At 39.4% G+C, this 25,022-nt stretch overlaps 1 protein-coding gene across 1 annotated transcript in view; it reads left to right on the forward strand.

The window, feature by feature from the left end:
* The first annotated feature begins 2,637 nt into the window (after positions 1-2,637).
* klhdc8b (kelch domain containing 8B) overlaps positions 2,638-25,022 on the forward strand; it is a 101,132-nt gene continuing 78,747 nt past the window's right edge. The window contains exon 1 of the mRNA XM_047363998.1: positions 2,638-2,792. Coding sequence (XP_047219954.1) covers positions 2,654-2,792 — 139 coding nt within the window. The 5' untranslated portion in view covers positions 2,638-2,653. The remainder of the gene's footprint in view (positions 2,793-25,022) is intronic.

Below are 25,022 nucleotides of genomic sequence, written 5' to 3' on the forward strand. Positions count from 1 at the left end.
CAATAATTGGTATTCCTTCAAACAACAATTCACAATACAAGATCAGATTAAACATTATTTTAATAAAACCACATTTTAAAGAATTATTTGCTGAATAAAACCAACTTCCTGGATGACTAATTATCAATGGTGTTTAATTAGCTGTCACATTTAGTAAAATAATATTTAGGGAAAAAAATTTGTTTCCTAGATTGGAAACTAGCAACCTTTCTGGATAAATGATTCTTAATGGATTCATCAGCTGATGCCATAAGTTACGTGTTACCTTAGCCAATAGCTGTTGAAGCAAAGAAAAGAAACTTATAGCTTATTATCATCCCTTTAAAATCAAACATGTGCCTTTAAAATACCATCAATAAACAGATCAAAATGCATAACCACCTGCTGTACGTTATGGCCGGTCTATGTTTACAAACCACCTTTTAAATAAAGTTTGTCTTAACTTTAAAGACACAACACAGAACAAATCATTAGTTGAGCAACTAGTCTGCTAGCACTTAGCTGAGTTTTCTCAACACAAACAAAAAAATAAACACCATTAAACGGACATTATTTAGATTAATTCACTCTAAACTAATCTTCTCTGCCCCAACACTACCTCTTAAGTGAACCATTTTAAAGGGCGACGAGTTGAAAAGCAAAACTGTCCTGGCAATCCACATGTGGGCTTTAACAAAGGGCATGATCGTAGTCACTTTTGGATCCAAGGTGAAGAGTTATGTCTGCTTGCCTGCAGGGAGACATTCGCACGTTGAGCCTCTCCTGTTCGGTTCTCGTCTGAGACCCACGTGGAAAGAAGTGTGTTGGAACACAGCGTCTTTATTCAAACAATTACGTCATGGGGAGTCAGCTATGACTCCTCTTCCTGGGCTGGGCTAGTCATAAGTTAGTGTGACGCTGAAAGGTGTAGAAGAGTTCATACTGGCCTTTGTGTACACTGTCCATGTTCATTGATGTTGTGACCTATGGATGGGGTCCCAACAGGAATGACCTCTAGGACTCTGCTGCTGTCATGGGAGAGGGCCCAGCAGGCCACCCCTATATGTGTGGTGCTCTTTGTGTGGGGTACAGGCTGGTGGCATGGTTTTCGGGGACAGCTGTGAGTTGTTGGTACTGGGCTGGGCTCTGGTGGGGATACCTTTCTGTTCGCCTCCATGGGGCTATCTCACTAGAGGGCATTGCCGTCCTCTCCTTTTCCTTTCGAAATTCCAGCCGCCATGCCTTGCTGATGGATGCCTGCCGGGTTCTGGGAGATTTTTAAAACTGCATCCAAAGCAAATTCAGTGGTAGTGCTTAAAATCGCTGCAGTGATGTGATTACCCTGCCTTGCAGCTCCTCTCCAGATGCATGTATTATGCCATGCTTCATGCTATGAGTGTTCTTTCTGCACCATTTGGTTTATGCGCAACAGTAAAATTGGATATACACAGTCCTCAGAGCAGAAGTACGTGCAGATTGCTGCATCCTGAGAGACAGATTTATTATTGCTTTGTTCTTCACAGTTAAGTCCCAGCTTAGAGTATCCATCATCTGTCTGAGTGACTAAGACTCCCCCTGATTAACTTCTTTTTCTCCTCTGTTGGCTTTTATTTTCTCTCTCTTGTTCTTTACCAAATTTGTCTTGTTACAACTTTCAGAGTGCTAATGGTTTATTCATACAATCATTTCATCAGTTAATTTTTTTTGCTTTATACTCTTTATACTTGTTTCCTTTTGTTCTGTTTATTTGTTCTTATCTCCTCTCTTCCTCCCCCTGCAGTGTTTCAGCAGGACCATCATGATGGCTTGCTCAGCAGTTTTCTCCCTATTTCCCCCACCTCCTTCCTGTATTCTAATGGCACTGCGGTAGCTGAAGATGTTCATATGCGTCCTTGTAAAAACCTTTTCCACGGGTCATTTCTCAGACATGTGAAATAAACAATATAGATTGTGTGGATGACTTAGAGGTGAGACAGAAAGTCAATATCACAGCTAGAGCAGTATTGACAGGACTAAAGGGCACAACAATGCATCAGTTTCTTTGGCTCTTTGCAGGCATGGGCAAGATTTTTATCCATTTACTTCAATTAACAGATGACTTTGATTTAAAAAGTGTTTGCTCATGGCTTCACTGGCGCTATACAGTGCAGCACTGTTTAGTCGTTGCTTTACGGTGAAAAGGTTTTGGATTCAAATCTCAGCTGGATTCCTTCTGTGCGGAAGCTGCATGTCTTTATAAGGAATGTATTTTCCAGACACTCTGGTTTCTGCTAACAATCCAACAATATGTATACAAGTTTGACTGGCTACCATGATTGAATGAAAATGTGTGTATATGGTTGTCTGCCCCGTTTCTTAGATTATATTGTTTGTAAAGGTATGGAATTCCAGGTATATACAAACTTATTTTCCATGTCTGGAAAAGTATGGAAAAAAACAAATAGGAATCAGACTTTATTCTTATTTAAGTGTCTGTTTGTTCTTCCATCCATTATCTAAACACCCATCCATCAACTAGAGGTTGATGGAACAGAGGTGATGTAAAATGGATGAATGGATGTATGGTTTCACTAAAACCTGTAACATAATCTTAGGGTCTTATGAAGCTTTTAATAAATACTGGGTCTCTCTTGGATGTCTCTCTCCAGATGGGAAGGTGTATGCCCTCGGGGGTATGGGAGCAGACACGTCACCTCAGGCTTTTGTTAGAGTCTACGAAGCAGAGAAGGATCAGTGGCAGGCAACCACCTCCATGCCTACGCCTCGCTACGGAGCCACGCCCTTTGTAATAGGAAACAGAATCTACATGATGGGTATGATAATACAACAGCATTCTCTTTCCATGAGTACACTTGCATTGTCATGGTTTAACAAAAATCTGTAAATGAAATGCATGTAACATTCTCCAGCTGCTGGTTACAATCTGTAATATGCTGTGAAAACTTGAAAAATATAGTGAAATATTATTTGATTTTCTAATGCTCGAAGGAATGCCAAAATGGAGACTGCATATTCACGAAGAAATTGGTTTTCAGGAAAATGTTTGATACAACTCATCTCAAAGAAAAAGAAATATTCTGAAATGTTTATTATAGCAACTGTAATTATGATATTTAAAAATATATATATTTTTATATTTTTGCTAATTTCTTCATGAAAAATAACATGATCTAACCATTAATGTTTTACACCATCCATGGGTCAATTTGAAATTCTAAAATTCCTGAAGCTCCTGTGAATGGGGCATTCTTTCATGTATGTAAATGTGTATTTAAGATTGGCAAGCTCGTAAATTTTATAGTGTGCTTTTGTTTTTGTATTTATCCAGATATTGACGCTGAGCTGGGAAAATGGGTTGTGTTTCTCAGGTTGAAGGAAACTCTAAATCTTTGTACAGTAACCCCCAGAAGGGATGAGCTTCTGCTGAAGGAGGCCCTGTACATTAGAAAAAGAGCCAACGTCTGTTAAGTGACTGATGTCCCGCTTTCACCTGAACTTTATTTTATCTTTTTTAAGTTTTAGAAGGCTGTGCTTGCTCTTTCACATTGGGTAAAATGCCACTATTTTGACCTGTACACTCCAAGTCAAGTCAAGTTTATTTATATAGCGCTTTTCAGCAAAAAGGCACTCAAGGCGCTGTTAGACTCCATTAGAATCACATCCTAACTTTTGCACCCTCTTCCCACTGGATGAAGACCCTGCTTGGACATTAGAAACAGCTTGGATGTGGATGATCTTGGTGAGTTTTCAGGAGTTTAAGAACACAGTGAACTCTATGTTATAGGTGATGCACAAAGGTCATAATACTTACTACAAAAAAGTATTGGTACCTAGAAGGAGTAGTTCCATTTTGGAGTGATTTGAAGACCAGCAATAGGTGTGGTAACTCATCTGCACAACTTGAAAGGGAACCAAAGGTCGTAGGTGGTAGGCCCTAACCTTATTGGGAAGTCGTCCTAAACTTTCTGTGATCAAGCATGTGTGTGTTCAGCTCATATGTTACATTTGACCAAGCACCAATCAGCTGGATTTTGAGGGTAGTTGATGTCAGCTGTGAGCCGAGTTACGACAGAGGAGGAATTAAAGGCAATATGACTCCTTTCTGCACTGACTTAGATTCGAGGTCTGATTTTTTCTTCTGACTTAATTGGGGGTGAATATAAACCAGTAACTGTGGATCATTTGAGTAATGATTAATTGTAAGAAAGGGACAGTTGTGGGTTTTGTTTTATTTATTAACCAGAAACATTTGCGGACTTTGATCTCTTAATGATCCAAAGTAATTTGTTCATATTTGTTGTAGCATCATAGGGATGGTGACATGGATTACTCTCAAACTAAGCTCTGTAACAAATACATTTTGCTCATATTAGAACAAAATAAATCTTACTTTGCACAGGTGCTGGTCAATTTCTTAATTTGCAGTTTTGTATTTTTACAATTTTTGTCATTTTGTGCCCAACAGTTTTGGGTACAAAATGGGTCAGACTGTGCCATCTGACACAGGATGCAGTTTATATCAACCTAACAGACATCTTGTTTGTCTCTAGTGGGTGTTTCCTACCTACATGAAATATATGTTTCCCTTCTGCCTGCCTATATCCTCATATCGATCCTTCTATTTACAATAAAAAAATTGGATTTCAGATTCAAAAGCTGAAAATATTTTAATTATCTTCCAATTATGCTTCTATATTCATTTATATCTTTTGCTTCTTAAGTGAAAAAGTGAATGAGTGTAGTTTAAAATTAAAGTTTTCTTTCTTCATGTTTATATATATTTATTTCCATTCCTCACCAAAACAGCCAATGCAGAGAAACAGAATTATACAGTGTGGTAGAACATTCAATTCATTTCAAAAGTACTTCTTAAAACCCAAAGGGAAATTAAGTGTTGAATGAGCTGTAATCATCGGAGTTTCTTCAGAAACTCATCATAGATAGGCAGGCAAGATAGCATGTGTTTGAAGTTTAGTCATTAGAGACTTAGACTTTACTTATACTTCTCCATACATGTGTTTCTTACAATGTAAATGTGTTTGTTTAAACCTTTTTAGTCTTACAGGCTCTAAACTCTTACACACTTGACTCAGAATCCTACCTGCTGAATCTTTCGACCTTTATAGTTATTGTTGTGCCCTCTTCCAGGCTTTAAACAGAAATCTCACAGAGTGTGACACTACAAAGACAAAGGATTTTTTGACATGCCTGTCGAAATTGTCCGAGCTTTACTCATCTTTACTCCTGACAGCAATGCTGTGTGATTTATGACCCACTAAATGAAGTACCCTTTGCTGGGTTTCAGAGTGTGCATGTGAAACTGGTGGACAGGACTGTGTCTGCATTGCTCGTCCCGTTTGAAGACAGACTTCTTTTCTAAAACAATCTACAAAAAATGCAGAAAATGGGTTCAGGAAGCTAATCCATCGTAGAAACACTGGAGTTAATGATGCCAGGCAATGCATGAGGCAGAGAAGGATGGCTGATTTAAAGCGCAGTCAGTCATGACTCACACAAACCTGGTACACGGATGATCTAATCTCATTATCTACAAATCTATAGGGATATTTGTGCTGCTGATTTCATGACTGCAAGCACTGCTCATTATGTCTCCATCAATTTCTTTCTTTAGCTCTGTGTCCTCTTCTCTAACAAGCTGGGTGAATGTAACATCAGATCATTTGCCCTAAAGTTGACCCTACCCTTTACACTCATGCTGCCTCTTCAGTTCCTTCTTACTTCTTCCTGTTTGGGGTGTTTTAGGGTCCGTGGGTATCTGAATCCTCTTTGGTGTACATTGTATGAGATTTAAGTAACTTACCGGTATTCGGCCTAATTCATCAGGATTGACACTGTGTGAGCCTGAGAAAATGTGGAAACGAGTTATATGAATGGTCCTTAGCAGCCAGGTCAGGGATGATGATCAGTACACGTGCAACCTATAAATAGAAAGCCAACAATTCAAGGATCAACGTACTGATTGCAATAAAAATCTGAGTGCAAACACATAATAGTGTCCACGATCTTATACCCAGAGCCCATGTTATAAACAAACATAATCTGTCTGTCCAGCTGATAACCTGACAGTTAAAACCAGTAAAAGCATAACATCTAGCACTCTGCGGAGATGCATAAGTAAAATCAAGCTCTGAATGTCAGAAATTTTAACAAGTAATAAGAAGACTGAATATATTTTATTTTCCACCACTAGCTTGTCAAATCTTTGTTCTTTGGTATGAGGGGCTGTTAGGGACATTATTCTGAATTTACTCTCACACATATTACTGAAATGTTACATGCTTTTACACACACTACTGAAATGCTCTCATACACACTATTAAAATGTTTTCTAATTATTTCAGTGGAAACGGAAGATGTTTCAGTAGAAACTGAAGGACGTTGCGTCCTAAACCTAACCCTAACCATGAATAAATAATACATTGTATAGTTTTACATTTTAATAATGGTACACACATGGTCTTTATGTACCCCTTTTACATATTCCTGATGGCTTATGAGCTTGTATTCCTTAAAATGTTCTTGTTTTATTATCTATTCATTTTATTATTGTTTATAAATCAACCATTTAAAATATTCTAATTATTTTTTTATTTTATTTTATAACACTGTATATAAAGTATATTGATAATGACAGATACCATTTAATAAAATTTATTGGTAAAACTTTTAACAACTTAAACGCTAAAATTTCAGCTCCCCCTGGAGGAGCTGGAGGAGGTGTCTGGGGAGAGGGACGTCTGGGTGTCTCTCCTGAGTCTGCTGCCCCCGCGACCCGGTCCTGGATAAGCAGAAGACGACGAGTACGAGTATGTTGGAACCCACCGCCATGGTTACAACGTGAGAGGCTAATATACACCCTTCAATCACACTTTTTGACAGGTGACCTTTGACCTTAAGGGGGGTCATGGGTGATGGGGGCGGGGAGGTCATGGGGTCAACATGGGTGTGTCCGAGGGGCGTAACCGTGGATGCTGATTGGTTATTGTCATTAGGGCGATACCTTAAATGAACCAATAATAATACAGGCGTGTGTTTAAGGGTGTTACGGGGAAGGCCTTAAATGGACCAATTAAAACACAAGGGTGTGTATGTTATAAAAGAACAAGACAAATATGGTATTATCAGAAACTGTATGGCATCAGCACCAATTCAAAATAGAGGGGTGTGTTTGTAAGCCTCGTTAAACCTTGAATAACCCAATGAAAACAATGGGGCGTGCTTTAGTGTTTACTTTAAATACAGAAATAAAACTGCACTTTACATACAGCGTTCATTGGAAAAGAACACCCGTTCAGCAATGGGTAGAGTTAAGAGAGTTAATCGTCAAGCGGAGGAGAAACGCAACGCGTGCCAAGATGATGAACAAGCAACTGCATCATCTATATCATCTACTTCCTCATCTGAGATACCTATCGGAATTCCCGTCATAACATACTCTACCGATGATGAGGATCCAACATCAACTTCAACAACCACGGTTGAAAATCAGACCTCGGGTCGGCCAAGAGGTATGTCAGTTCTGTGCGAAACCCCAGTGACCGTCTGCCAGCATTCATCCCGTGAATTGAATGCTCCTAAGAAATCAACATACTACATCTGCAGGGTACAAAGACCCCCGTTCAACACTCTGCAGAAAGAATGGTCTTTGGAGCCATATGGCCTGATTGGTAGCTGGGGTTATATGTTCATGTATGAAATAGGAGAGCTTTGCCTGTATCAATTGGATCAAGACGAGGTATTTAATGGATCACTGGCTCTGTGTACTCTCACCCACAGCAACTGGGCTGTGTTAAGGCTTGCAATCCCACACCGCGTCTCAATGCAGGAGAGGGAGGAAGAAGAAGAAGAAGAAGAAAATGAACTGTCTCCTCGACCTGCAAAAAGGGCGAGAATGTTTCATATACCATCCGATGTTGAAATAGCTGAGAGAGAACCTCTCTTTAGCGCAGTGTGGGGGTCAAAAACCACAGCAAATGGTCGCTGGTCTTTCCGGGCAAGCAGACGCAGGAACAACCGGACGAACCCCTCAGATCTGTTTGTGTTGGAGGCTTTCAATCAGGACTGCGGCATATTCAAGACAATGCTGGCTCCGCCGTTTGAAGCTTGGGCAGAGAAGATGAGTGAAATTGGACAGCGTCTTTCCGACCTTTTCCACAACTCACGCAGTTGGATCGATGTCATGTCAGTGAAAAAAAAGGCTGACGTTTCCTGTTTTACGTCTAGAACAAACCCTCTTCAGAGGACCCGCCCCCTTCCTATGATATATATACGGGGGGGTAACAGCAAGCTCACAGACACTGAGAACTGAATCCTGATAATGAGTGAGCCAACACCATACAGGGATCTCTACAACCACCGAGCAGAGATCCACTACTCTCCTGACCATGATGAAAGCTTCAACAATGGACCATATTATCCGCCTTCCCCGGACCTCTTCTCACCATCCACCTCAACGTCCTCATTCTCAGAGACCCGCTTCAGTCCTGCATCACCTACAGGATACAACATGAAAATGTATCAACCGCTTTCTCCAGACCTCTGCTCACCATCGCTGTTATTCATGGCTGAGTCTGTAGACGCAAATGTCCTGCCTGAAGACATGAAGGTGGTCGTGGAGGATGAGGTAGCTACCAGCTACTCACCCTCTACCGAAGCCCCTACACAAACCCTGGAACCGATGGAGGACCCTCAGCCTTCAGCGGAGGATTAGAGTAACCAGGGGGACGAAATTGACGGTTGGTTCTCAACCACCCTCATCAATATGGTGAAAACAGCGATACTTCATTTATTCAACATAACCTCTTTGAACTGTCTTAGAGAAACCTGCTATGGGTGCATAACGAACCACCCAAGCCAGCGTCAGCACCAATGCCTGGAGGTATTGGGGGGGATTATTACCAAGTCAACTTTCAACGCATCGTACGACAACTCGTAACCCCCAAACTCGTTCCTGCTATTCAGAATCTTCTGGTACTTCGACGCATACAAGCGGATGACTTCAGAGTGAAGACGATTGCAGAGACGGTTTTATATGAACTGAAATTGGTACAAGGCATCCACAGTGCAATAGCGCACGTTTATGATCACATGGTCGAAGAGAAACATCTCAAACAACTTAACTCTGTTTCAGAGTGCTACGGACTGACAAACTGATCTCACATGTTTGATGACCTGTTGTTATCATTTTTAGTATTCCAGTACTCTAATTAATTTGCATTATATGATTTTTCTTCTTTTTTTTTTCTTTTTACTATTAAATACAATTAAAGTAGGAACATATTAACCTTTCCCAAAAGTGTTGTTTACAAGCTAGTAGTGTTTGAATTCATCTGCATTATCTGATTCTTCTTCTTTTTTTGTTTGTTTTACTATTAAATACAAAAATAAAAAAAAGGTGTGTTTTTTTCTCATTATTTAACAAATAATCGTCAGAGTGAGCATAAGGCAGAGATGGCAGGAAGGCGGCTGATGAAGAAAGTATATTATAGCCCTTCAAATCCGGGACGTTTTGGGGGTAAAGATAGGCTGTGGTATGATCGAAACCTTTTAAGAAATGTTGCGTTTGTCAAGCGGAATCTCTTTTTATCCCTCCTGATCATGTGCTGAGGAATTTCAATGACACCCTCACCTGACCCCTGTAAGTAGGCCTCGACCAGCCCTTTGATGCTGTCCAAATTGACCCTCTCGCTGCATTCATGCGTCTGAGTGATGCCTTTAGCACGTATCACTACTTTTTTACGGTTTTTAGTTTGGTATGCATAACTCTTGGGTCCTGTTGATGCAAACTCCAAAATGCTGGCACCATCTAACTCATCAGTAAGATCACCCAGATAATTTCCAAGCTCCAAAGGAGTTTCACCACTTTTTGTCACATAAATCAAACTATCCGTGTCAATATAAATCAATCTGTCCTGTAACTTCTCCATGCTCCTGAGAAGTTTTAAACGTGCATAAGCGGTGGTGAATGCAGCAATAAACACATTGTTTGCCTTGTTTGGTGGAGAGATGACACGTTTACTGAAGTTCCACTGCACTACACACATTTCAGGGTTGAAAAAATGAAAGTAGTTCACTCTATATTTACTCGAGAACACGAAGCTGAAAAATTCATCAGGGTTAGTGATGACTGTGGTCTGAGACAGATCACTTCTTTGTGCAAATTTCCCCCAAAAACTGTTTAAACACAGTTTTGCCACCTGCCTTTTGGCAGGGTTCACCTCGATTTTCTCAGGGTCTAATTGGATACCCTGATGGAGTTTGTAGTCTGCTACATACTTTGACTTGCTCTCCTGATCCACTGCTTCAGACGGGTAGCCTGAAGCCTCCTGCTTAATTTCAGGAAGGTGTTGATATACCCTTTGAAGATTGTGTCACTGCTCTTTGATTTTAGCGAGGCGATAACCACACTGCAATGCTTTACAAAACTCTACACTCACCCACACACCTGTCAGAGTTCTGTCCTCATCATTATGCATGTAGGGACCTGACTGGTTATTTATTTCAGCGCATGTGCAGCAGAGAGTGAACACAAGTTTACCTTGGGATGTTCTGTAAGGTAAAACGGGGAAAAACAGGCCTCGTGGTGGGTAGACCACAGCTTTGATTATACCGAAGTAGTTGCTGGGGTCATCAAAATCTTTGCATATGATGGTGGGGTGACCGAGGGGAAAAACGCAGTTGGCGTTTACATAAGGGTACAGAGATGTGTAATCCACATAATGTACAGTTTCACCTGGCCCCGCTGTGTACCTCAGTCTCATAGCGCAGGTGCGTCCACCATACAGAGCATCCCGGGGTGATAACGGTGCGTTAACTTGCTCAAGAAAGCTGATCACCCCCGGGTGGGTTTTTTTCATTTCAGTCCACTCATGCTCCCAGATTACCTGGAGACGAAGGCCATACACAGTTTGGAGCACCTTGCTTCTCTCGAATGTCGCGGCGTAAAACTGTTCAAATGCGACCCCTCTCAACGGACACTTGTCATGAGGCATGTAACACTTTTTACAGCCGTGGAAAAAACAGCCGTAAAATTCAAACGCAACTGACACCGTTAATCTCTGTATACACATCCACAGAATATGGACCAATTTTCTTTTCACCCCTATTTAAAGCATGCTCGATAAATATGGTTCTGCTGTCTGCAATCCAGCCGAGCCATTGAATGGACACGCTGGAGAACGTTTTACTGCTACGTCTGTAATCCAGAGGTGATGGAATGGCTAAGGTTTTTGGAGGAAGGAAATTGGTTACAAAAACCTTCATGCACGCAGATGCTATTGTGATGGATTTAAACGGATCCACACTTGTCTCCTTAAAGAACTCGTCTCTGAATTTTAAGCAGCCTTGAGAAAGAATTTCAATGTCATTTTTACAATAACGAATAGCTTCTTTCTCAAAGTCAAAGACCTCTTTGCTCGCTTCTCTGTACCAGCTGTTAAACACCTGTTGTTCTTGAAGACTCATGCGTTCTACAGCGTAACAAGATGAAGCAGGGTATGACCCCACGTATTGGAGGCGCTGTTATAGGTGGGGAAAAAAACCCTTGCTTTGATCGGTAAAGCCTAATGCTTTCGGCATGGCACTCAGCTTCATACACATGAAGGACAGGCTATCAATGTATTTTAACCTGTAATCAGGGTCGGTTAAACAGAGAACTTTACTTCCTAGCATGATGAGATGAGGTTTAATACCTAACTGCAGCATAGCTGTGAGAATCAGGTATTGTCATATCCACGTGCGTTATGAGCTATTAAGGTGAAGCGTCTGTACATCAGCCTCCTTAAATGCAGAAGAAATTTTTGGGTGCAGTCTAACCCATAAGCGTGCCATTAATCACCTTTCAACGTTTTAGCACAGACCAGAAAGGGGGTGTGCACGCCGCTCTCATTGATGAAGCATTCAAAATCATAAAAATCAGTTTATCATCAAGCTGATTAATTGCACTGCAAGGCTGAATGTAACACTTATGATCATCGCATGTAATGTCTAGGCCGGAAGGTACATTTTCACCGCAAATACAGCATTTTACATTACACACATGTGGTTTATTCGGTTTACTGATTGGAATAACGTATATCCTTTTGCATACTTTACACAGTTTTACCAACTCACAGTCACTCATTGGTCTGTCAGCATTATTTCTATTGCGCGGTTCGCTGTGTCTGCTGAAACATGAAGAATTACGACAGATTATTTGACAGCCTGCACAGGTTACGCGATTTCTTGCATACATTTATATGTTTGACACACTGGACAATAACCTTCACAATGGTGTGTGTTTGTATTCTCATATCCGCTGTAACAGTACCCACAGACATATCTGCACCCTATAAAACCTTTGAGATTTTTTATCCCATAGTAATGACCTTGAAATAACAGCATAAACAGAGGGTTTGAACAATCAGGGAAACTGGTCTCAAATTTACACAGAGCTGTAGAGCTTGTGGTTCTGTGAAACACTACAATTTTTCTCTTCAGAATGTTTTCAAATTTATCAATATCACTAAAAGTAACAGCTGTTTGCTCATCGACGCCAGCTTGGTCCTGCCATTTCCTCCCCAGTTCTACAGCACGGTCATCAGTAAGCTCAGGGTCAGAGACGTGTGCGAGACAGATTGCAAAGTATAACTGATTACCGGTATTATCTACAACATACAGGTGACGCATTTTCTTATTAATCAGTTCACAGTCTAACGTTCCTGTAGCCTTACGTTTCGACCCTCCTGTTGGATTATTAACTACCTGAAGAACAAATTCCAGGTTATTATCTACAGGTACATCTGCATTCGATTGTATTAAATCGTCCAAAAAATCCTCGAAAGCAGGCAGGATCATATTTCCATCATCAGTAACAGTAAATGTGACGTGACGATTGAGATTTTCACCCATTAATTCCAGCTGCACAACGTTGTTACGTCTGGTTAAAGATCTTGCGGCGTCGGCTAATTCAATGACAATACGCAAGATGTTTGTATAGAATGCAGCTAGATCTGGAACGTTACCTGGACAGGGCGGCGGGATGGTAAAAGGTCTCCTTATTTCATAGTTATTAAAACATTCACGTTCAACAACCGCTGGAGGATTTCGCCCTATTTGATCAGAACTGACTGCTACCTCCTGATTGAAATTACCCCCATGCTGATCAGCATTGTGTGATGTTGAAGGATTTTGATGACTGTCAGGTAGAGACGGTGTATTTAAATTTTCATGAATCTGATCTAATACGTTTAAATTTTGGTCAGGTGGAGACGGTCTGTTTAAATCTTCAAGAGCCTGATCGATTAAGTTTAAAAAGTCACCGTGCTGATCTTCATTGTGGTTGTTAACAAGAGATGCTTCATCCTCTAAAACATGTGCAGCTATAGGGATTTCGTTAAGCTCAGTTACAAAATTTTTTATTTCATCCAGGGCAAGTCTGATTCGGTTATCCATTTACAGGTCCTTCTCAAAATATTAGCATATTGTGATCAAGCTCATTATTTTCCATAATGTCATGATGAAAATTTAACATTCATATATTTTAGATTCATTGCACACTAACTGAAATATTTCAGGTCTTTTATTGTCTTAATACGGATGATTTTGGCATACAGCTCATGAAAACCCAAAATTCCTATCTCACAAAATTAGCATATTTCATCCGACCAATAAAAGAAAAGTGTTTTTAATACAAAAAACGTCAACCTTCAAATAATCATGTACAGTTATGCACTCAATACTTGGTCGGGAATCCTTTGGCAGAAATGACTGCTTCAATGCGGTGTGGCATGGAGGCAATCAGCCTGTGGCACTGCTGAGGTCTTATGGAGGCAGTGCCACTCTATCTATGTTTCCATGATAGAGTGTGCTGTCTGTATTAACTCTCATTTTAATATTGCCACAATCTTTTCAGTACAACTGTTGGACACTAATAAAATATAAAAACAGTATATAGTTGAGACTAAATATGGCTTTGTACACTAAACAAAAGTTGTGAAGAAAAGTGCGGCCTTTAGCCCATCCAGAGTGTTGGGTCTTGAGTCTCTCAACGTTCTCTTCACAATATCCCACAGATTCTCTATGGGGTACTGGCACTTTGATTTCCGAATGACATGCAGAATTTGCTTTCATCCGAAAAAAGTACTTTGGACCACTAAGCAACAGTCCAGTGCTGCTTCTCTGTAGCCCAGGTCAGGTGCTTCTGCCACTGTTTCTGGTTCAAAAGTGGCTTGACCTGGGGAATGCGGCACCTGTAGCCCATTTCCTGCACACGCCTGTGCACGGTGGCTCTGGATGTTTCAACTCCAGACTCAGTCCACTGCTTCCGCAGGTCCCCCAAGGTCTGGAATCGGCCCTTCTCCACAATCTTCCTCAGGGTCCAGTCACCTCTTCTCGTTGTGCAGCGTTTTCTGCCACACTTTTTCCTTCCCACAGACTTCCCACTGAGGTGCCTTGATACAGCACTCTGGGAACAGCCTATTCATTCAGAAATTTCTTTCTGTGTCTTACCCTCTTGCTTGAGGGTGTCAATAGTGGCCTTCTGGACAGCAGTCTTACCCATGATTGGGGTTTTGAGTGATGAACCAGGCTGGGAGTTTTAAAGGCCTCAGGAATCTTTTGCAGGTGTTTAGAGTTAACTCGTTGATTCAGATGATTAGGTTCATAGCTCGTTTAGAGACCCTTTTAATGATATGCTAATTTTGTGAGATAGGAATTTTGGGTTTTCATGAGCTGTATGCCAAAATCATCCATATTAAGACAATAAAAGACCGGAAATATTTCAGTTAGTGTGCAATGAATCTAAAATATATGAATGTTAAATTTTCATCATGACATTATGGAAAATAATGAACTTTATCACAATATGCTAATATTTTGAGAAGGACCTGTATATGAGCATAAGAAAAATCAAACAACCCAACAGAAAAAAAAAAACACAAAAAAAAAACAGTGGATCAGTTCAGTTTAAAATCACCTTGATGTCACCAAACTGCTTCTGTAACAGAATCTGACATGCAGCCAGAAGCGTTAACGAAGAGGCCTTATTCCGACGGTCCCGTGCTGCTGCTTGAGAGGCATTCTTGCTGCGACGTTCCTGTCCGGGTCTGGATCGGATCTGTCCTACCATTAACGTTACCTCTGTAAAAAAGGATGAACAACAAAACAAATATATATATTGAAATAAACAAATTAAAGCAGAAAAAAAAAAGGGGAATTCAAATTAATTCAGTAGGTAAGAATTAAATGTACTGCTCATTAAGGCTCTCACAAGCGTTGCTCTGGTCCCCAGGGGCTCCAGGAACCGGGTCCGCAACCGGAGCCAGCACCAGGCCAAGAAAAGGCTAGGAAGTCCAAGGAAGAACCAAAACCCTGGGAGGAAAAGGTTCCATCCTGGTCAAAGGGAGGCCAGTCTGCTTCGATCAGAGTTCTCCAGTGGGTTGGAGGGAGAAGTTGGCTGGTGTTAAATATTCTGTAAAATCAAAATAAAATAAAGTTACACAGCACAGCGCTCATAAATAAATGATAATAATAGTTTTAAAATAAACGAGTTTTTTTAAGGGAGGAAGTGAATTCCTATAACTTTATTACATGTAGGTTTATAAACAAATTTTAAATACTATAACTTACTCCGGGGAAGGGTCTGTGCGATGAATTTCGCTTCGCTCCAGATTTCACGTCTTGTTGTACGGGACTGATGCGCTTGTGTGAAACGCTGCCTTGATCTTTGAAAAGCGACCTTCTGGTGGGCGGCTTCAAAAGACATATTTATATATATTGTTGTTTTCTATGTATTTTCACCCACCTTGCTGCTCGACAGCTGATGGCAGTATTCCAAGTTCGGCTTTAGTTTGCTTGATCAAATCAGCTGGTGCTGCTCTCTTCCAGAGCGTTCTCTGTCGAATCTGTAAACAGTTTTTATCTGAGGTTTAAAACAAGTCTCTAATAATCACACATTCACTCTCAAAGAAAACAAATAGTTTTTCAGGGCTTACTTTCTGGCCCAGGAGCAGCTGGTAACTTATCCGGTGTGTTTTCAGGGGAAATGATGATAATTTGCAGAGGCGTATTTAACAATTCAGATTTTAATTCTTTGTTAGAAGAAAGTTCAGATGTTGTCGGGTTCTCATTTTTGAAGATAATCCACCTTCTCAACTTTGATTGTCGCGGGGAAGGCCGATTCCTGCCGCTGATCCCACCAACTTGATCATTTGGGTTTACCTCTCTTATCAAATCTATAAATTTGTTCAATGTTAGCTGATTTATTTGTTAACTATAAAATATTGTTGCATTTAACATTACTTACCATATTCTGATTGAGTCAAGATGAAATCCTCAAGGTCATCAGTGGTGGGTTCTAAGACAAAGAAACAATATATATATATATATAAACAATATTAGAGAACATTCACATGCATTTAATGATTTCTTAAAGATGAATACCTACTTCTAAAGATGACATTGTACTTCTGAGAATTGTTAGAAGCAGATTCAATAACTCATAACTCAGTGAGCTCTGACATGGGGACGCTGTGTCTATAAACTTTACCAAAATCAAAAACAAGAATTTCCTTTTAGAAGCGCGTATTAGCAATGAGAAACCAGCAAACTTTGATATACATCAGGCCCTGGGGGTCTCACCTGTTCATGAATCTATGTATTGACTCTTTTGGAGCGGGGGGTTCAGAGAGTTCTAATTACTTTATTGCCCTGTGTTACACACTTGGTCAGGAAATTGAATCAAAAGGCCAAGGATGATGTTGACTGGGAGTTCAGTTACAGAATAACATTTGCTCTAAGATGAAAAATAAAAAAAATGTTTTAGAAAAGCTACAGGTAACTAAAATTATCATTCCTTTTCCTAAAATGTAGTCTCTCATTATTCAAAACAAACACATCATTGCTAGAGTCAATTTATAACTTGGAAACAGTATACAGAGGGATCGTAAAGTTTTTCTGTTAATTTCATATTTGTCTTACCTCTTTCTCCTGGTTTCCAGTCTGTTGACGCAGAAGTGGAAGGTTTGCTCGTTCTACCACTGTAGTGAAGCACAATCTTTATTTACTTTTTAGGTCTTTTTCTATTTTGAACTGATTTCGACTGGCTCATATATTCAGCAAATAGGTCCTGCTGTAAAGCAAAATGAACTTACAATTCTGTCAGGTTACACAGTTCATTTTATTAGGATTTCATGTGACAGGCCAGCATTAAGTTGATTATACCTTTAAAAATATAAAAGGATGCATGTCTTTTTTAGATGTATTAACGCCTGAAAAACATACAGATTATTAATAACACCCTTAAACACACCCCTGAGTTGTAATTGGTTCATTTAAGGCCTTCCCCGTAACACCCTTAAACACACCCCTGTATTATTATTGGTTCATTTAAGGTTTCGCCCCTAATGACGACAACCAATCAGCATCCACGGTTATGCCCCTCGGACACACCCTCACACCACCTGATCTCAATCCCCCATGACCCCCTTTCAGGTCAAAGGTCACCTGTCAAAAGGTTTGATTGAAGGGTGTATTTTAGTCTCTAACGTGAAAGCGGACTTCCCATGATGCCACTGTCCGTAAAAACCCCCCACCTTTCCAATGGTCCGATCTATTCCGTGCCGGTGATCATCGGGATTGGAGGGGAAACAGGCGCGCTAATGTCTCTTTGCTGGCAAACAGACATAAACTTTGCAAACTGGATCCAAGGGTGTCATAAGATCATGCGATCATATGCACAAGATAAGTAGAAATAAATCACTGTCTGCGTATCCGGTGATTTTCATTCATGAACTGGGTAATCAAGGTACAAGCATTGCTTGACTGTTCTCTCTGAGATCTGCAGAAGCGAACTGTTTCCAGAGAGTTCCCAGCATGACGCCGAGTGCAGAGGTTTCCCAAGGAAGGACAACGGAAACCGAATTACGGCAGTTAACGTGCAGTGTGGTCAGCGGACAGAACGGGCGGCCAAGCCACTGCTCCGGAGGTTAGCTGGCAGCTAACCGCTTCATCCACGGAGCTCTCTTCAAACTTCTTCGCCGCCCCGGACAGCTTTTCCTCAGCATGGTTAGAGGTTACGTTTGGGCAGAACAATAATAGAAACATTTAGATTGAAATGATCTAAGCGTTTTTCATTTCATGAAGTTTGGTTTTGTCTGTGTTGAACTCAGCTATCTGGGTGCTAGCAGAATATCTGCAGTACATGTGTTCAGGTTGTGGTCTTTATTTGTGTGTTTTTAAAGTGAAGACAAACTTTATTTAAAGGGTGATTTTAAACAGAAGGTTGATCATAACGCGCCGTCCTCGCTTATGCGTTTTAACCCTTTTATTAACCCTGGTATTTTAAAGGTATGTGCTTGATTCTGGTGCTAAGCTATCAGCTTCTTTTGTTAGCTCAACTGCTAACCGGTAAGAACACGTGCTTGCTACCAAAGAGTATTTAACAGAAAGGTTGTTAGTTTTCAAGCTAGTGAATAATAGTCCCTAAACATCATTTTACTAAATTTGATAACTAAGTAAACACCATTAAGCCCAATTTCTCCAGAAAGATTTGGCTCTTTTTCAAAATACTCCCTTAATAATATGTCTTTAAATATTATTTTAATAAATAATGGCAGCTAATTAGACACCGTTGAGAAATGGTCATCCAGAAGGTTGGTTTTATTCAGATCATTATTTAAAACATTATTTAATTGAAAGAATATTTTATCTGATCTTGCATTGTGAACGGTTGTCTAAACATTTGCTGATTATTGCCTAAGTTGGTTCCATGACTAACTTGACTTCATTTCCAGATTCTTCAAGATAATCCTTGGTCCTCAAACATAAAAGTTGCATGGTAATGTTGCATCACTCTTTTGGTCATGATTTTCAACCATCTTTAATCAACTTGTTTATATTGTACATAGCCCATTAGTCTTCATTATTCTTTAATTCTGCTTGGTAGTTTAGTTGGATTGTTTTAGCATAGTAAAACGTTTGTTGATTGAAATATGTTTGACTTTGAGTTGACTTATTTTTGTTAATAAATTCTTGTATTTTAAGAAATTGTGTGAATTCATTCCATGTGTGTGGACACCTTTCCATTTTATCCTAATACCATTGCCTTACTGGGCTGGTATTCACAGGACAACCCTTAACAGACCGAAATATTATTTGATAAAATATTAAAATATTAATATTAAATATTAATTAATATTCTCAGATTAATAATCCTAACAAGTATCATCTGACTGAATAATATCTGTGTTTAACTTCCACTCATTGGGGAAACCCAGTGGGAGTTTGAAAACAATGTGCCGGGAGTCAGGCTTTTTCACCCGGTATAGCGAGCCTCAGCCGCCCGGTCAGCTGACACCTGGTGAGGCGAGCCGGCTGTTAGCTCAGCGGGTGAGGACATTTCCGAACATGCCACAGCACCTTTGCAATCATGTGATATCTGGGTAAATGGAGCAGATATTTCAGGTTTACACAATTAAATTCTCACCTGAAAACATTGTAAAAGGTATTTATGTTCCACAGAAAGCGTAATATATTCAACTTTACAAACAGCTTTTCTCTGTCCTCTGCAATGAATCATGGGATAAGGTGGGCCACGAAGAATACACTGGACCCATCCTTCATATCTGGGGAAAAGTAGGTCGCATTTGTTGGCTCCCTTTGGAGGAGCCTTCGAATTTGAACAGCCTTTGTTGCATCGCTGTGACGTAATCGGCCCACAAATGCCGCCTTAGAAGGACACAGCCTTTCATCTCGCCTTTGCAACTTCCATTTCTACTGAAATAATTTGAAAACATTTCAATAGTGTGTGTAAGAGTATTTCAGTAGTGTGTGTAAATGCATGTAACATTTCAGTAGTGTGTGTAAAAGCATGGAACATTTCAGTAGTGTGTGTAAAAGCATGTAACATTTCAGTAATGTGTGTAAAAGCATGTAACATTTCAGTAGTGTGTGTAAGAGCATTTCAGTAGTGTGTGTGAGAGTAAATTCAGAATAATGTTCCTAATGACCCCTTATACTTTGGCCCCAACTTTCATGCAGAAAGTAAAAAATCTGGAAGTTACTTTTCACAGCTGCAAACTGATTCTGTTGTCAGAGCATGCTTTTCCTGGCTTTGTAACTTTGCTGAACTTAAATCTTTTCTTAGTTGTTATGACCTGGAAAAAGCTGTTTTTGTTTTTAACAGTTCAAGAGTTGATTATGGCTATGCTCTTTATGTTGGCTTTCCCCCAGTCTTTGCCTTCAGTTTGTCCAAAATGCTGCTGCCCGTCTTTTAACCAATACATGTGCAACCACATCACCCTAGTGCTGTTATCACCTCCCTGGCATCCAGTTGATTTTAGAAATAAGATGAAGATTTTAATGGTTGCTTTTAAGGACATAAAATATCTTATCTCTCAGAAATTATCACTCTTTATAAACACAATAGGGCACTGATGTCAAAAGAGCAAAAGATGAAAGATGAACGAAGTGGATTTCTTGCTGGAGAATCTGTTCAAAACCTCTGGCTTTATGAAGAAACTAAAACTGGCTTTGGTGCGGAACAGCCCAGAGACAGAGTGAACACTAAAATAAACTCTGCCATACATTGTACCTTGACATTGGTAGTTGACCTTAGTGAATCCACCAACATTAAATACTCAAACAGCGGGGGGATTGTCCCTAAGATGTGAAATAAGCTACCCCCCAATTTTTACTGTTAAGATCTTTAGTCACCTTTTGGATTTTGTAAAGTGCTATATAAATAATTGTTGATTGATGTATTGATTGTTCTGCTGTTCCAACAATGTTTTAAAGTGTACTTTGTGTTGGTCTATCACACAAAATCCACCAAAATGTATGAGAAAATGTGGAGGATTTAAAGGGGTATGGTCACTTCTGCCAGAGTTCAAATGTATTGTAAAATATTACTTTAACATCCAAATACCTGCTGATTCTCACAGAAACCCATCCACAGTATTCTACAGCATTTAACTGCTCTTTTTGCTCAGAATCTCCTTCCTTTCTCTCACATTAATGCTTCCTACTCAGTTGTCTCCCTACTCTTTGTCTCACTATAACTATCGATCTGCATGTTATCCTGCCCACTCCAGCTGACCCTCTTCAACTATCTTCTTTCACTCCCCCATATTCTCCTCTTTCAGTCACTTCTCTCCACAATTTCTCTTTGTCATTCTCTCATTTGCCTCCCTTTTTTCTGTGGTTTGCACTCTCTTATCCTCCATTGATCTTTCTCGAATCATGTAACCCCTGGCAACTGCAACTTTTTGTGTTTTTTACCTTTTAGCACATTTCCTTTGTTCCTCCCTTGGAATCCATCTTGTTCACTCAGTGTTCTATTACCATTTTACTTTCCTTTTGTAGCTGTATTTTTCAAGGTTAAGTTATGATTTGTCACAGTAAATAACTCATCCTAGGGGTGCAACCTACTGCTGCGCTTTTCTCTGTAGCCCAAACTGAAATGTAATCTCAGACCTGGTCTACATGGTTGGTAGATTTTGATATAAATGTGACAGAAACTATGTGACAGTTGAGAAGACAAGTTCTGCATTAACAATATCAGAAATTGTTTATTTATCCCTACATCTCTCCTCATGTAAATGCCCTACCTGGAACATTTCTGTAATTATATATATATATATATATAAACTATAAACTATTTATTTACATTTTTTAAGGCATACCACAGTTTATGATAACTTATTATTATATTTTGTGTATTTTTACTATGATATGATTTATTAAAATTAATCAATTTCTTATAATTGAACAAAGACAGTGGAGTTTTAAAGTATTTGCCTACATTCAGATTTGTTCAGTTTTAATTAGCTTTTTTGTCACTTGCAAATGTTTCAGACCTTGAAACAACACAAAATAGCCTAAATGATCTGGGTCCTAATTCACAAAGAACATTAAGACTAAAAGTAGCTCCTAGTGACATCATTTTAAGAAAAATCTAAGGACGTCTTGAATTCTAAGATTTTTCTTAGAATTTTACATTGGTAAGACAGAATTTATTCACAAAGCATCTTATGCCTTAAAACAGCTCCTAAAGTGAACAAATGTTAGTGAGGAGGACATTTAGTGAGCCTAAGAATGTCTTAAGCAGAGAAGATGGAGAAAAGACCAAGAGAAAGCAGAGATATTCTCTGTACAATGATAAAGTCAATTAATAAAATTTGCTGGGATCCACCTTCTAAACAGTCAAGTAAATGAGCAAACTTCTATAACAATCATACAATAATTAATATAGAGATAAGATAAACTTTATCATTTGCCTAAGGGGAAAATTAAATAGTTTCAGCAGCAGGACAGATTAAAGGTGCACCACTAGTACGGTCATATTAGGAAGGATAGATAAATAATAGAAACAATAATAAATAACCATGAATATGGAGTGAACAAAATTACAATATAGTACAGAAGAATTTAAATATTTTGTCACGGTGGGGTTTTGGAGTGGACCGAAGCGCAGACAAGAGCTTGGAAGCAGCATTTCAAAAAAGCAGTCTCTCAGCTTTAATCAAAATGGTCAAAACGTAACAAAAACACTGCAGGTACTGAACAGGGTCGAGATCCAAACACTTACACTACAGACACTGCATGAACATGGAGACTCAAGGCAGGGACGTGGATAAAGGGTCAAGTTGTAACGCAAGGAACCCACAAAACATAATGAAACAAACCAACTAATATGCAGAGAGAAAACAAAGGCAGGTAATCAAAGGAACTAAGGACAGGTGAGGCAAGGAGGCAGGAAGGCAGAGGGAACAGGTGAACCTAATACAAGTAATTAACAAGACACCGAGCAGACCTAAAACAAAACTATAAACAAAGATAAAAAATAAAGCATAAGAATCAGGGATAAACATGAACTGAAGGAAACTGAGAAACTGAAGGGAACATAAGAAACACCAAATCTAAGAACGAACAAGGAACCCATAAAGCAAACCAGATTACAGAGTCATGAAACCTAACACCACACAGACTGAACAGACAGGAAGGGAAGCAGAGAACACAAGGACTAGGATGTAAACAAACAAAATGTAAACAAGTAAACACAACCTAACCAGAGGGGCTGGAGAAATATGATAATCAGTAAACAAAACAAAACACAAAGTCCAAAATGTCACATCCTAAACATAATAAGCAAATCAAAATATTAATGAGTATGTAAATAAGATTCAAACATTCTGATGCTGTGTGACAATTAATTTATTCTTGCATTTCCGAATCAATTCTAAATTCTATGATCAATTAATTTCTCTCCAATAATTACTAGCAGCACATTTTTTATTTTTTTTATTTTAGTCTTTTTCAACAACCAATCACAGTTCTTAGAAGACAGTGTCGCACCTTGCTAAGGGGTCAACCACACCTCCTCATAGGAATTTCTGTTGTCTTCTTGCTCAGAGTCGCTCTCGGCAGTTAGCTGAATCACTCTTAAATTAAAACTCCTTGGCAAGAATTTTTAGACTAGGATAGGAACTCTCTGAGAAGGCTTTGAGAATCTTTGTAAATATTGGCTCTGAAAACCAACAAATCATGCCCCGATCTAAAGAAACTCAAGAACAGATCAGAAACCAGGTCACTGACACCCAACAGTATAATAAGGGTTACAAAGCTACTTCTAAGGCATTGGGACTCTAGTGAATCACAGTAAGACTCGTTATCTACAAGCAGAGAAAACATGAAACAGTGATGAACCTTTCCAAGAGTTGCCTGTATAACAAAAATACTCAGAGTGTACTAATGACTCATCCAGGAGCTATGACGTTCAATAGGTTTATGACTTTTGAGGTACAGACTCCTATGGGGTCGGATATACAAATAAATGAAACCAAAATAGAGGCTTATATTTCAATTTTGACCTTAATTGAAACATTTAATTATTTTTTAAATCTTTAATTATGCTTTAATCAACTCCATACTGTTCAACAATACCATAGCAAGAAAAGAAAAGTTATCTTTGCTTCTTTGGGTTTTCAAGTTTCGTTTCTCGCTTAGTGTTTCTGTGCTTGTTTACTGTTAGGTTATTTGTTCTTGCAGCATTCTTATAGTTTATTATTTTCTTTTCCCTGTTCCTCCCCTTGTCCTTAGATCCCCTTCAGTTATTATTTACCCAGAGGTTTGTTTCCCTTTAGATTATTTGTCCTCCCTGATTCCTTATGTTTGTATAGTTCTATGTGTTTAGTTCCTCTCTGGCAGTTGTAATAATTATTGGTTACTTCCCTTTACGTTCTTGTTGGTGTTTTAGATTGTTGGTTTTTGCTTCCCTGCTCCTCCTTGTGAGTTAGTGTTTTATCTTTAGATCTAGTTTCCCTTTGGCTTATTTTATAGTTTAGTTTCTCCAGTGTCCCTGTGTCTCCCAGTCCGGTCACCATAGTAACCATTCATTCCCTCAGCCTCCACAGCCAGTTCCCGCACCTGTTCCCACTTCTCCTCTGATTAACTTAGCTTCCTCTCATTGGTCCACTCTCTTCCTCTCCCTGCTTATATACCTGGTTGTTCTTATTATTCTCCGCTGGTTCCTTCCGTTCTACCCCGTTCACAACCCCTGTTTAAGTTCTGTTGGTGCTATGTTTCCTCCTGGAAAAAACAAAGTTTGAAAGCTATTCGTGTAAAGCTTGGAAAAACCTTTAATTAAAAATGAAGCTTTCTCTGAACATGCTGCTGCATAGCTCTTGTCTGCATTTTGGTCCACTACAGCCACAGTCGATGACATATAAGATCAAATTTGATTATTGAAAATTATTTTTAATTTTCACTGATCTTTTGGTTAAAACTGAAAATTGTGTATGATCTTATATTTATTTGTATACGAAGTCCATGGAAGAAGGTTGCATTTATCAAGTCTTTTAAAATCTCTTGGTTCTCCCTCACTTTTGCGCTGTGGATACTAATGTTCAGTCTGTGCTGCCCATTCAATGCTGAGTAAAATCTGTAGAATCCACACTCTTTTTGGGTATAGCACTCCTGATGAAAAGAGTGGGTTACCTTTCTCCCACTTGTTTAGCAGATCTTTCAGCTCCAGAGTTGGTCTTCCT

Source organism: Girardinichthys multiradiatus, chromosome 1 (genome assembly GCF_021462225.1).
Source record: "Girardinichthys multiradiatus isolate DD_20200921_A chromosome 1, DD_fGirMul_XY1, whole genome shotgun sequence".
NCBI lineage: Eukaryota > Metazoa > Chordata > Actinopteri > Cyprinodontiformes > Goodeidae > Girardinichthys > Girardinichthys multiradiatus.